Consider the following 14301-nt stretch of genomic DNA (forward strand, 5'->3'; position numbering starts at 1 on the left):
AGAGATTTGTTGCGCCCTTGCCTTGCGTGGTTTGTCTCAGCCAGCCAGCAGCGTTTCCGTGAGTGAGTGCAGACAGGAGAAGTCATCTGCGGGTTAAAATCCCTAACAAACAACTCTGGGGAGGTATTGCATATGCAACTGCGAGCCTCGTGGTCATATCGTGGCAGCTGTGAGGGTAAAAACGGTGTCCCCGAGAGGCTGCGCTACCAAACCCCAGCGCTGCATCGAGGCCTCTGGGCTGGCCCACGAAGCCACGTGCGGCTGCGTGCCCGCCCGGCAGAGCAGCGGGGGCAGAGCGGCGGCAGCGCCCACCGGGCCGCCTCGCCTCAAAATGTCTGCTCTCCGGCCAGCCGGCGCGGCGCCAGCACGCCTCACGATTTTTCCAGCCGCACCAAGTTCTGGTGCTCGAGTGCTGCTTTTGCACCGCGCTGCGGTGAGGCCGCGTTCCCCAGCGCCTTCCCGGCTGCGGCGGAGCCGCCAGCCCGCCCGGCCCCGGGCTGCTCCGGCCCAGCGAGCGGCTCCCCCGCACTGCGGAGCCCGGGGGGCGCGGGGGCCGGGGACCGCGGGCCGGGCTCAGGGTGGGGCGGGGCGGGCGGCGCTGACTCACAGCGGCGGCGAGGCCGAGCGGGGCGCTCGCTCCGGGCCGGCCCCGAGCCCGGCGAGGCGGTGCGGGGCGAACCCGGCCCCGCCGCATCCTCGGTGGCAGCGCGGGGGTGGGGCTGGGGCTGGGGCTGGGGCTGGGGCTGGAACCGGAGCCGGCACCGCGCCCAGCTGCACCGGCCCCGCCCCTCATGCATATGCATGAGGCTGATGCGCCCCATTGGCCGAGCCGCGCCCCCATCGCTTCCCACTGGCTCCCGCCGCCGTCGCTCAGCGGCCGGGCGGGACGGGGGGCGGGCGGCCGCGCCCCGCCGCCCCCCCAGCGGTGAGTCACCAGGGCGGGGAGGCCGGGCCCGCAGCCGGCAGCGGCACAGCCCCAGCCCCAGCCCCGCTCATTGTTCCGCCCGCTCCCGGCGCCATGGACGAGCTGGACCAGTCGCCCCTGGTCTCCTCCTCCTCCTCCGGGCCCCCGCGGCCGCAGCAGCCCCAGTTCAAGTACCAGTTCGTGGTGGACGACGAGAAGGAGGAGGAGGAGGAAGAGGAGGAGGAGGACGAAGACTTCGACGAGCAGCTGGAGGTGATGGAGAGGAAGCCGGCCCCGCCGCCCGCCGCAGCCCTACCCGAGCGGCCGCCGCAGCAGCTGGAGCTGAGCGGCCCCACCGAGCCGCCCCGCCCCGCCGCCCCGGAGCCGCCGCAGCCCGGCTGGAGCCCCGCGGCCGCCGTCTCCTCCTCCTCGTCCTCTGCCGCCACCACGCCGTCCCCCGCCCAGGAGCAGCCCCTGGCCCCCGGCTCGCCCCCGGCGGAGCCTCCCGCGGCCCGCAAGAGAGGAGCCTCGGGCTCGGCCGGTGAGTGCCGCGGGGCGGGCGGGCGGGCGGGGGGCGCTGCCTTTGTCTGCCCGCCGTCGGGCGCGGCCCCGCTCCGCCGCCGCACCCTGCGCAGGAAACCAGCTTTTTGTTTTATCCCCTTTTTTAAAAAAAAATCCTCTTTTTGTGTGCGCGTCCCTCCCCTCTTTCTTGTGCTAAGGGAGGGAGGGCGGGGCGCCGCCTGGCCGCCGCCTCGCACATGGGCCGTGGGGTGAGGCCGCCGCCGCATGGCAACGGCCGCGAGGCGGGGGGCGGGAACGGCCGCGGGACCCCCGCGGGACCCCCGCTCAAGGGGGCAGCACGGCCTTTGGCCTCGCTCCGGGGCCGAGGTTGCTCCCGTCGGGACGCTGGGGCCGGGGGCGCCGCGCCCCTCCCTCACACAAAGGTGGCGGCACGGCACGGGAGCGGTGCCGGGCTCCCGCCCCACCCCCGGGCCCCGGCAGCGCTTCAGGGCGGGCGGCCCCCAGCCCCGAAGCGTTGCCGTGGGGCCGAGCCCCCCGGAACAGTCGCGGCGCTGCGGGTGCCAGAGCCTTCCCGCAGGGCCTCCGGCCCCGTGAGGCGCTGATGGCGGTGGATCCCTAACCCCGGTGGTGGCTGCTGGTTGCGGCTGCACCTCGGCCTCTCTTGTGCTTAGCTGCAAGTGCACGAGCTGTTGGGAGGCCATTAAAACAATGGAAGTTGGCGAAGCAAGATGCCTTATCATGACGGTGCCTTATATCTTAATTCCTGCTGTCTTGTATCGGTACATTATATACATCTGGGAGATGCAGGGTTTCAATAATAACGTCAGGAGTGAATGTGATATTCAAGATTTAATTGAAAAAAGGTACTGGAGAAACAACAAAAAGCCCTGCTAAACATGAATTATGTTTTTGGGGGGATAGATTTAGAATGCATATTATTTGCACGTGTGCCAGGACTTTGTGGTTGGTTCTGCTGTTGTCTTTTATGAAGCCTTCTTATTTTGTTCTTTCAGTAGTTCTCTGTAGCAGTATACTGAGGAGATTTTTATTTCCACCATTTGGATGATGGATAATGACAAAAAACTTGGAACAGATTTAATTGGAGGGATCCTATATGATGGGGGAGTGGCATTTTTTCTTTCTAGGCAAGTAGTTTGAGTGGAGCCATGGAGGCTTAAGCAGAACAAAATGGAAGAAATAGGATCAACCAAATCTTGCTGTTGCTTTGAAAAGTGGGGATAAAAGTGTGATTTGTAGAGCTGCATTTGCTTTCTGCTCCTTAACCCTAGAGGGATAAGGCAAGGAACATGGTAATTCCTGAAATATTTCTTCTTTCTTGGAGTAGAGGAGACACAACTCAGCTGGGTTGAGTTACGAGGATTGGGTAGTGTAGCTGCAGAGTGGTGTCAGAGTTATTTTGTAAGACCTAACTGGAGGGGACGGAATTTATCAGTGGTGACTAATTCAGAGCTCTGAAGTGAGGAGGCCATCTTTGGGAGGCCTGGCTCCCAGAGACAAGGTGTGGCAGATAAAATGCTCATCTAATGATGGGTTGGAACATTACAGGTTATGTTTTAAGCACTTGAAACCACTAGATGAGAACAAATAGTTTTGATAGAAGCACTGTCTGGATATGCTATGAATGCTTTGGTCCTCTCAGGTGCAGGAGTACTTTGTTTCAACAGCAACCTGGTGTAAAACCGAAAAACAGTTGATGTTTAAAGGGATACTGAACATTTCTCAGTCAAAATGTTTACCTTGCTTCAAGTGAGTTCACTTCCAGTCTTGCTCTGAAATTGGCAAAATCAAATTGGTGCCTGCAGCTTGTGGTGGGGTGTCGGGGTGTCTATGGGATGGATCACCCCATGTCTGTGGTGGCTCCCCCTCTTCTGGAGGGTTATGGTTTCATTTACTTTCAGCTCTGCTATGAGTTTAAGATACAGGTGAAAAACTGCAATCTATAATCTAGAAATTTAGAAGATGTTCTCTTCGTATTAAAAATCTAAGGCTTTGATTTAATGATGTTTTGAGACAAATATCTTTGAAATTTTATTTCTGAGAAAGTAGTATTGCCTATAGCAAGCGTGTGAAGAATAGTAGAGTTTTCTTTTTATATCCAACAATAGGGCCTAGTGCTGCTTTTTGTCAGCATAACAATAGAGAAAATGTATGGACAACTTCTTGGCCCATTAAAATGTACTATTTATATCTGGAGGTGCTTTAAAAAGTAAATCTTTGTAATTAATATCAGCTACATACTTATAAGTATTCAGTGTTGTTGTAAGAGACTGACATAATTATATGTAATGTGAGTCTCTGGCTGTGCGTCTGCAGCCTACCTTCTTAAGAGCTAATATAAATATTTGCTGCAGAAGAAAACAAGAGGGCTACAGTAAAACTTAAGCTGTCTTGGGCACTTCTTTTCCTTGCTACACAATGTTACGTAGGTAGCAAAATTTACTGTTCTTGAGAGCTTTCTACGTAAATCTTCTCAATTACCTAAATTAACATACAAAGAAAAACAGGTTTGAGGTGGTCATGCATGGTAAAAATAAATCCTTTTTTTTTCCCTCCCCAAGCTGTCTAAAGTAAGATCAGCAAGTAAACTAATATGAGAAGATGCCACTTTCCATCTTCAAAGCCCCAGATCCTAGCCGCGCATACTGCTAAAGGCAGGTTATATATCGCTTTGCTGGAAGGGGAGGTTGTGGTAGGACATTTAACCACGTACTTAACAAGAAACCCATATGCACAGCAAGCCAGCCTGGCCTCATGGGACGGCAGACCAGCATCCAAAGCGAACAAAGGTGATGACTTGCATGCCAGCAGCCTACGACTCAGCAGTGGTTCGATGCATATGCAAATGTTCTGATTTGCTAGTTGATGAATTAGTTTTGCTTTTAATCTAGTTTTTTTAGGACTTAGTTTAATTCATCAATGTTCAGGAGAGATTTCATAAACAGTCTGCCTGCGTGCCGGACTGCGTCAAACAGGTCAGCAGGGAAGCCATTAGTAGCCTCAAGCTACCAGCAGCACAAACTATTCTGTATTAGAGTTCATCCTCATCAAATTTCCCCCAGCAGTGATAGGAGGGCAATTACATACAATATACCTGCTTCTGTCCACTTTATTACAGAGTGTCCCTTTTATCCTGCAGTGGAAATATCCTGAAATCCTGTGACTTGCATTTTACACAAATTCTAAAGCAGCATATGTACTCTTTGGCTTTTTTCCACGTTGATGAGTTTTTCTGGTGCGCTGCTATGAATGCACAGAGGAGTTGTGTGGGGTCTGGGGACGGAATGCAGCGTGACTTGGAAAAAATACAGCTATCCCTGAATGCTGCTGCTGGTGACTTTCATTTGCATCCCTTGGTTATTAAAATATGTTCCTGCTGATCTTCAGCATTTCTTTGAGGCGTATCCCCTCCTGCCTTCCCAAAAGTAGTCAGTAAAGCTGTAAGGGAGGTGGTCATAACCTGTGTATATCAAAGCTGGAATGTGACTTTTTCTGGCTGTTATCAATGTCCATTTCAGTGATGTACAGAGGGGGAGAGTAAACAGCGATTTGACTGGTACAGTAAAGCCAGTATTTTCATTTTTGTATTCCACGTTCAGTGAAGGATCTTTCTATTTCATTTAGTTGTGTGCACGTGCAATGTCAAGTGCTGCGGGACCAGCTGCTTTAAGAGATTCTGAAGCCAAAACCCCATATTTCTCCTGTTAACCAGATGTATGTGCAAGGATGGCCCTTACAGGTTTGGTAGTGTATTTGCTTAGTGTGTATGTGTCCTTTGACTTGCTTTGCAAGATAAAACAGCACAGCTTCCACCTACCAGATAATGAGGTAGCCCACAGGGAGGCTTTGAATTGCATTGGGTGCTTTCCCTTGGAGATGAAATCCTGCAAACCACAGAAGTGCTGGTTGGTTGCCCTTTATTCCCCTCCTCCTTACCTTTACTTAAGGGAGTTTGCAGCGTGCCTACGAAGTGACAACTGATGTCCACGCTGTTGCATCACTGCTGGTGAGCACTGAACCTCTTTATCTCCTGGATAAGCACTGATGGCAGCCCTGCTAAAGAAGAGTCAAGGGCAACGTTCAAGCCTCCGGGTCAGTGGTGTTCCCTTGCTCTGGTTGAGAAAACCTAGAAAATTGCTAGGAAAGTGTCGAGTCCCTTTGCAATGACTGATCTACCGATGAGTTAGGAATGAGTGGTAGTTGGAACATAAAGGTCAAAAGATTGCAACTTTGCAGCTCACAGGGAGAGAAATACACAATTGGCATGGCAAGGAGGCAGTCTTAGAGTAGAACTGTCACTGGAACATTGAAGCATTTTGTGTTATTTCAGTAATTTGCCATGCATTTTTCTAGCCTAAATTCTGGTTGGTGTGCTGTGAGGAGGTCACTTTCCCTGTTCCTTCCTCCTCTTCCTCCAGATGGGAAGGATGCGGATCTTGCAGAGCATTCCATCCAGGAGCCTGGCTACTTAGCAGAAGCCATGCAGTCTTCATTCTCTTAGCCCTGGAAACCAGTGTTACCATTCTGGTGGCGTTCTGCGCAGATTCTGCTGCTTGCCACGAGGTTTCAATAGGGCCAGTAAGTCTGTGTCTTTCAACATCTGTTTTGCAGCACCAGTGACTTGCTTGTTCTCACTGGGTTGCTCTAGCTGTTAACCTACAGGGCTGTTAACCTACAACTTGAGACATATCTTAGTGTGCTTGTTATCTTTGTTTTCTGTTAAAACAATATTTTGAATGAAAATGGCTTTTTTTGAGCTTACATGTTACTATGGTAACTATGAAACTGATACAAAAATTAGGAACCCTTAGTTAGTCTGAAAATGTCCTTCAGGTTCTAGATAGTTTGTAAGCAAGGAAATACTTCTTGGTGTTTTGCTGTCCAGAAAACATAAAGCAGCGCATGTAGCTTACAAATAAATTGTCCTGACATATTCAGGAATGTTTACGTACAAAGTAGGAGAAAATCATGTAGCTAACGATTGAGCTGCATTAGAAATGAAAGAAAAGAAGCTATTATATATATAAAGTGAACTGTGAGTCTACGTAGAACAGTGAAATATTTTTTTTTTTTGCATATCTTGTTTTATGGATTGAAATAGAATTGACTCCTATCATGCTTTGAAGACACTACGTGATGTTTTCTACATTTTAAGATTGCTTTTGGGGCAGTAAAGTACAGGTAGCAGTGAGATCACTGGACTTACAGCTGTTTCACATGGATGGAGCTATGACAGTAGCAATAAAATAATGGGCTTATTAATATTCATAAAGTCAGAAAATCAAATTACATTAGAATGTTTTTAATCTTTCAAGTGGAAATAATCTGCTGCTAACTGTATCTGTCAAAATAAGACAATTTCTACATAGAGGTTTTCTTAAGACTGCTCTTCCCCATGGTTTTTAATGGCTTTGTCTCTGTTTAGTGTTTTGCTATGTATAAAGGGGGCATACCTTTTTCAGTACAAAAATTATTAGTTTGTTGTTGTGTGGAAGTGTTAGGAATACCGCTTTGACCTTCTGTTTTTGCTGGAAGGCTTGCTTTCTGTCTTAGGAATGCATTGTGAACATTTACTTGCAGCTTTTCAATGAGTGGAGCAATCATGTCATCAACTTCATCAGCTAAGAAGAATATGTTAATTGAGAAGTCTTTAAATAGGACAGCAGACTGAGATAAATATAAACTTTTCTGTTTTCCATTAAAAATGCTCTTGGCCTATTAGATGCTGTTGGTCTGATGTCAAAATTCTACTGCTTATCCAGTCATTAGTGTTTTGTGACCAGTTTTCTTGAGCTGTGCTATAGTCCCGCTTCTGAGAGAAGACAAAAGCCTGTAATGCCTGTCCATCTCTGTCCTTTGTGATAAGGAAATGAATGCCAAGCAAAATGGATAGAGCATGTGTGAGGCCTTTAGAAAGCAGGTTGGAGCTGGAGAACCGTAAGGAAAAGGAACAAGAGCTGGAGAAAGTAGAAAAAAGTATGTGGTAGTGTTGGAAGAAAGGTCGTTTCTTGGTCTTCAGCCTAGTCTTTGAGTATTCATGCCTTCAGCTTGAGAAATGCTGTTCAAAGGGCAAAGGGAGGAATTTCCAGTGTTTTGAACCCAAGCTTTGTTTAAAAGATCTCATTGTTAGATAAGAAAATCAGTTCTCCCGTGTATGTGAGTTGTTTGCCCACTTGGATTTTAAAATCACTCAGTTAAAACCTGTATTGACCAAAATCTACTGCAACCCAGGATTATAGCCCTACTTAATATCTCAACATATTGCTTTAAAAGGAGATTATTGGGATAGTGTATTTAATATTTTCACACCGTTCATCCATTTCATGAAAAGATATTCTTACATGATGGTAATGGCTTTGTTGAACCCTTAGAATATCCATGTTTTTTCTGTCTTGTGGCATGGACTTACCTTATGCATCCATTTGTTTTTATTTTACAGACTATAAATTCTTAAGACAGAGGCTTGTCACACAAGGTAATGTGTTGGGAATAGATGCTGGAAGAAATTGGTAGCATCTCTTCTCCATTTCTGAAAGATTAATTTAGCTAATAAATGTATTCTGCAATGATAAAGTAGCTAATCTAAATATTGCTTAATTTCTTTAATCATGGAGCAAGCAGAGAAAAATTCCATCTGTACAGATCAGTGAAGGGGACTCTTATGATTGGTATAATTTCTGAAATTAAATTGGATAATGCTTGCGTAATTATACGGTTTGCATGGCTCTTTAGACCTCTTGCTTCTGAATAAGTTTGGGTGTAATTATGTTTTTCTGTTTTGTGGCACTGCCAGAACCCAAATTTGTTTGTTATGCCAATGTGTGGTTAAAGAATCTGGATCTTAAGGAAGGCTTATTTAGTTTTTAGATGAATTACATAAGTTTTTGGTTACAAATACTGCCAGTGTGAGTCCTCATCTATAAGGTTGTGTGGAGCTGGACTTGTGTTTGTAGCTGGCTAGATAGCTTGTTATCTTAAATTAAGTACATTAAAATAATTTAAATCCTTAAATATAAATCCCTGATCTGTGAATATCCATTCATATCTGAGATCTCTAGATTCATTCTAAGCCTTGCTATTAAATATTTGCCTTTGTGATGAAGTGGGTATTTTCAGGCCTTCACAGGTGAGCTGTGAACAGATGAAGCTGATGATTGTGGCCACCTGACATTAATAAAAGGAGGTATTTACCCACCACCTGATGCTAATTCTGTAAGAAGACACTTTGTAGTTAGATCAGTTGATATAGCTGGGCGAGGAGACAGACTTGGTTAATCTAGGTGAAAGTTATTTGTTATGTGCTGCTTATTCTTAAGTGAACTTATTTTTTCCCTAAAAGCCGGATAAAATTGTGTCCCTGCTCCAAAGAGATACAGTGATACTTGTACTGGTGAGAGCCTGGAGATAGGAAGTGGCGAAACAACCGTCTTCTGTAACGCCCCTTGGATCCTGTCCATAGAATTATTCATCAGTGTTTGATGCAAGACTAAGGAGGGGTTGGCAGTTGTGTCAGAAGTATTTAAAGGTCTTTAAAGGAAAGAAAAAAAACAAAACAAAATACCAACACTCTTACAATGGACATTCATTTTGGCAGTCTGGCAATTGTAATGGAGGGAATCGTCATACAGCTGGAATTAACACATCTTCCCTGTACCCCCGTTCCTGCTTTGGTTGGTAGCTGAGTATTGCAGGGCTGGTATAGTCTCCCTTTTTACTGTATAGCTGACCAAAAGAAGATGAAATGGCATCTTTTACCTGTGTTGTTGTACCCTGAACAGCATTTGCATTGCTGAGCAACTCCTCTCAAATGTCATTTTTCGAAAAGAAGGAAGGATGCTGTGAGTAGGACAATGCAAATACCATATTTGAAGAAGGAGGAAAAAAAGCTGCTTAAACCACTCTGGTTATAGATTTCTTAAACAGTAAGATGACACTGCTTCTGGCTAGAGACTAGTTTCCATAAAACAGAGTATCTAAAGTAGCAAACGTTCAAAATGCTTGTTTGGAACTCATTTTCTTGATCTGTTTCAACTAATGTAAAATTAGAAGTCTCCCATGCGGTATAGTGGAACTTACTCTGCAAATGATGCATGATTGATGCCTCTTGGCAGTAACTGGAGTCCCAAGAGGACTTCCAGTTGCCCTTGCTAATGATAAAGTTCTTGGATCCTTTTGTGATCCTACCTCTGATACCATCAAGATGTTAAAAATAGGGCTTCTGTTTTCATTTGAATCTTCAGCAGTCTCTGTCTTCTGTAGCAGCTTGTATGTAAATACTTTTCTCTTAAGATTTCCAGGTAGTTTACAGTCTGAATTTACTAAACTGGAAATGTCTGTTTATAGACTACATGTATGACTAAACAGTATCGAATGAGAGAACCTAGTTGTTTGCTGTGGCTCTGCAGCCAGATCTAATGATATGAAAAGATGCTATTAGCAGTTGAATCCTCATCTTGAATTGCTTAAATATTTGGTGAAATACTGTATTTAGAACAAGTGCATCAGAACAGGAGGTGATTTAAATGGAGTCTGTGTAGGCAGCTGCTCTTCTCAAAGTTCTTGCGAAGTTGTGTGCTTTTGTGCACTGCAGTACAGAATTAGGCATCTGAGATCTTGACTCTGCTTAAATATATTTAACTTTCTCAAATGGTCAGATACATTACTTTGATGCTTTATGCCAAGATGGAACAGTTTCCTCATAATAATTTGATACAGGCACATGGCAGGGGAAAAACATAGCACTTTGTCCTTGTGCTTATAAAATGTGAGGGTACTGCATTGCTCTGCAAAGACCTGGGGGTTTTTGTAGATCCTGAATCTAAAAAAAAAAAAAAAAAAAAAAAATCACAATCATAAAACAGTAAGAACCACAGAATCATAAAGAGTAAAACTTCATAGCAGTAATACATATACATGTTTTCTCTAAATAATGATTTGAGATCAATAATGCAGCTTGGGGCAGTCTTTGCTGTGGTCAAATTAACAACTTGATGCGTTGAAGAAGCAGGCAGTTTCTTTTCCTGTCAGCCCCACAGGAATTGCTGTGGATATAACTTTTATGCCACATGAGATGCCACTGATTTTGTCTGTTCTTTTATTGTTACATATTTATATTAACAAGAGAGGCTCTTCAGAATTGGTGTCCCATTGTGGTGGGTCTGTCTTATTAGTACTTTGTCTTGCTAGCAGGCATTTTGATCTTTTTCTTAAAAATGCAGAGGTGAAATGGATTCTTAAAAATTTTATTCTTAAAAAAAAACAAAGAATAGTTGGCAAGAATAATGTACAGTCTCCAGTAAACTAATCCAGGAAATGTTTTTTTATTTTCTGAAGACTGAAACTGCCGTTTAGCATTAGCAAATTCCCTGATGCAGTCCCCTAATAAAGCTAAGCTGTGCATCAGGATGAAGTTTACTATCAATGTTTATACATAAGGAAAAAATATTTTTGTCTCTTTTTTCAATACCGAGCTCATACATAAAAATGAGGAGTGTATCAGAACAACAGACCTGTCTTACCATAAACCTGATGCTTGAAAAGTTATGTGTGAGAGCAGGTGGATGGGTGCATTTGTTACCAAAAATCCAGCAATGGGGGCGAAGCATGTTCTTCTCAGTTCTTTTTTTTCTGTGACTAGACTTAAGTCCTCTGCTTGCTGCTTTCTTGTGGCAAGTATATTTTGAAGAAAATTCATTTTTTTGATAAATTGTTTTCACAGGAACTGTCAGTTTACTACTTTTTCATTTTTAAACGTTCTTCTCTTTCTCTGGAAGTGTTTTGCAGCTAACTTTACTTTCTCTCCGTTGTCTCAGAAATCTTTCTCTTCATTTAATTCTATGCTCTTTTTCCAAACTTTGGTATTAACTAGTCTATGCACTATTTTTATGTTTAAACTGATGATAACAGTTTCCTATAACAACCCTGGTTAGTGGGGGAATTGGTACAAAATCAGAATGTGAGTCTTAAATGATGCTTCATTGGTATGTTGCCATCTCATTTTTTTATTTTTAAACAAAACATAAAAACATAAATCAGTTTCATGTTAGTGGAACTTACATTTTAGTTGAAACAATTATACAGAGCTTTTGATTATGAGGGTTCATGCTAATGAAAGGAAGAGCTGCATTTTTTTGGGGGGGGGAATATTTTGTATAAAGTTGAGGTAAAATTTGCTGAGTCATTTTAAAAATTGATCAAAATGAATCACTTTTTACATGAATATGTTATTTTCTTTTTTTCCTCTCCTCTTAGGGCGATATGTTCATATACATGGGTGGTTGTTTTTAAAAAGCTACACTGAAGCTTAAATGAGACCATAAATAAATTTGCACAGCTCCTTGGCTGGATATGTATGTGCATAGTGAAATATTATATTTTAATCTTTAGTTTGACCTGCACAATCCTATTCTTAATCTACAGCTACCGTATATACTCTTGATTTATTGCATAGCTGCTAGCCTGTGAGGATGGGGGGTGTGATGGGAAAACTTCTGAAGTTTTGTTCCTGTCTGGCTGTTCCTCCTCCCTCAGTATTTAAAAATATTCCTTATGGGCTTGTGAAACTAAAAATCTAGGTAAGAATGTTGTTCTTAATGAAGCATGCTCTGCATAGTACCTGGTAAAGTCACCTCTGATTCCTCAGTCAGCTCAGACATGAGCTCGAGTATGGTGTTTGAGCAGAGCAAAAATACCAGGGCAAATATGCAATAAAGGCTATTCAGCGTGTGATACCACGGGTCTGTATTACATGACCAATACTGATGGGCTGTCATAAACTTACATTTGTGCTTCCATTTGTTCCAAAGTACAGGGTGTGCTGGAACTTCTGTGAGACCGGCCCTTGGTTCCAACACCCAAAGCAAAGCACCCACAGAGTTGTTTCTGGAAGGTTTCTACCTCCAATTTTTATATCACAGGTAAAGATTCTTCAGTGCAAATGTCATTGCTCGAAAAGAGTCGTTCCCTTCAGTCATTTGAACTACAGTTTGAAGAGAATGGGTGGTTCCCTCAGCAGTCATGCAGATGTGGGAGTTGTAGAGGTCCTACTCTGTTCCCCCCACATGCCTGGAGGTGTTACACAGGGCCAACGGCAGGAAATGGTTCTCGTGTTATCTTCCTTTTGGCAGCAAAAATGCTGCTCTGACGTGGATGGAGGGCAAGTGGGTGGTTCTCCTTGGCTGGTTAGGAAATACTGCTTTTATATAATCCCTTTTCACGCTCCAGCTATGTGTGAAAAGTAAAGTATGGGTGTGGGCATAATATCCTTCCATTAAGAGAAGCTGGGAATTCAGTGACTGGCGTGGCTATTGTGTGTTTGTGTTGAGTAAATGGAGGCCAAACCTGAGAGTTCTTGTGTTGTGCTGTCTCAATGAAGCACTCAAAAATCAGGGATCACATTCCTAAAATCAGTGTTCCTCAGCAGAAACCTCTCTCGCTGGGGTTGTGAAGTATTAAAAAGATTTCCTCTTCACCTCCTTACCTCAGCAGACTGTCTTCCTTCTTTGCCCTTCTGTTTCTAGATTTTCTGCATCCCCATTGCTTTGGCTTGTGCTTGGTTTCCCTGTGGTGAGATCCTTTTCTTCCAGAGTGTCTGTCTCCTGATGCTGTGCTGTACAGTCTCTTCAAGTCCATCCTGCTTCCCTTCCCATCTCCTCTGCTCCCAAGTGTAAATCCTTTCCAGCAAACATAGGATTTGCTGTTCCGGCATGGCCTGGAGGAGATGAATGTGTGTTTTTGGGGAAGGTGCACACTGAGCAGCGCTCCTTGTTGCCAGCTTCCTGGTGAGCTGGCACGTGGCAGGTCCCTTGCGGCTTTGGACCTGGTGTTTGTGTGTGCAGTGCTCCAAGGGGAGTGTGTCATGGGCAGGGAAGAGGTGAGGTGATAAGAGATGTTGGCCTTGGCTCAGGAATATGCAGGCACTGCTGATCCTTTTAACCAAGTGGTATTAAATGTTTCAGTAGGACCAGCATCTGGCATGCGAAAAGAGGGACATAGCTCCGTATTTATGGCTGGGAGGTGCTACTTGCTCAGTCCTTCCAGGCATAAAGCTGGGGGATAAGAGAGTGTGCTGCTTCTTGGTGCAAATGGTGAGGCCAAAAATATAAAGCTCAACTGTGGCCCTTGACACAGTGGGCACACTAGAGGCTGAAGAAAAATACCTGATGTTACTGCTTTTGGCATCATTTTGAGGAAAGCAGAGCAGTGCTCTGGACTGGTGGGTCCCAGGCTGCATTTTCGGTGAAGCCCCTTGTTTCACTCCAAGCCTGGTGAAGTGGTTGGGCAGCGGGCTCTGCAGGAGCTTGCAGGAGGGGCAGCACTTGGCTGAAGAGATCGCTGGGAGCCCAGGCCCGCGGGATTGAGCATCTCCTGAAATAAAGGACACGTGGTGATACTCGACAGTGTGTGGGTGGGCGTCGCAGTTCTGTGACCTGTGGTATCACAGATTGGTCAGTTGTCCTCTGGTGCGATTTTTATTCTTAAAAGCTTTTGCTGCCGCTGAACTGTAGTGCTGTTTTAACAAGTTTTAAATTGGGAATTGAGGTTTCACTCTGTGGTTCTTAATAGGAAAATGTAATTTCCAGAAGACTGAACAGAGGTCACCTTTAGCCTGGCAGGAGTTAAGGAAGCTTCTAAATACTGAGTCCTATGCTCCAACTTTATTACTCTTGCCATGTTTTGTGAATTCTAAACATCACTTGAAGATAAGTGTTCTGCAAAACAAAAATAACTGACTGTATTGCGACAGGAAATGTAGGTTGTGCGAAGACTTCTGATTTTTGGAAAACTGCAGTTGGGAATAATTTGAGTAAGCCAAACAGGTCATGAGGCTCTTGAAGTGGCATTGCTTTTGCAGAAAG

At 45.0% G+C, this 14301-nt stretch overlaps 1 protein-coding gene across 7 annotated transcripts in view; it reads left to right on the plus strand.

Moving 5' to 3' along the window:
* RTN4 (reticulon 4) overlaps nucleotides 1–14301 on the plus strand; it is a 46807-nt gene that overhangs the window by 1191 nt on the left and 31315 nt on the right. Inside the window, exons 1-2 of one of the 7 annotated variants that reach the window (XM_066995426.1) lie at nucleotides 941–1445; nucleotides 7884–7919. The exons of 1 other annotated variant lie outside the window; for it this stretch is intronic. In XM_066995426.1, the coding sequence (XP_066851527.1) occupies nucleotides 1019–1445; nucleotides 7884–7919 (463 nt within the window). In that variant the 5' untranslated portion in view covers nucleotides 941–1018. Of the gene's footprint in view, nucleotides 1–891; nucleotides 1446–7883; nucleotides 7920–14301 lie in introns of those variants that run through there. 5 more of the 7 variants (XM_066995429.1, XM_066995424.1, XM_066995423.1 and 2 more) reach the window with 5 other exon arrangements.

Source organism: Anser cygnoides, chromosome 3 (assembly GCF_040182565.1).
Source record: "Anser cygnoides isolate HZ-2024a breed goose chromosome 3, Taihu_goose_T2T_genome, whole genome shotgun sequence".
Classification (NCBI taxonomy): Eukaryota; Metazoa; Chordata; class Aves; order Anseriformes; family Anatidae; genus Anser; species Anser cygnoides.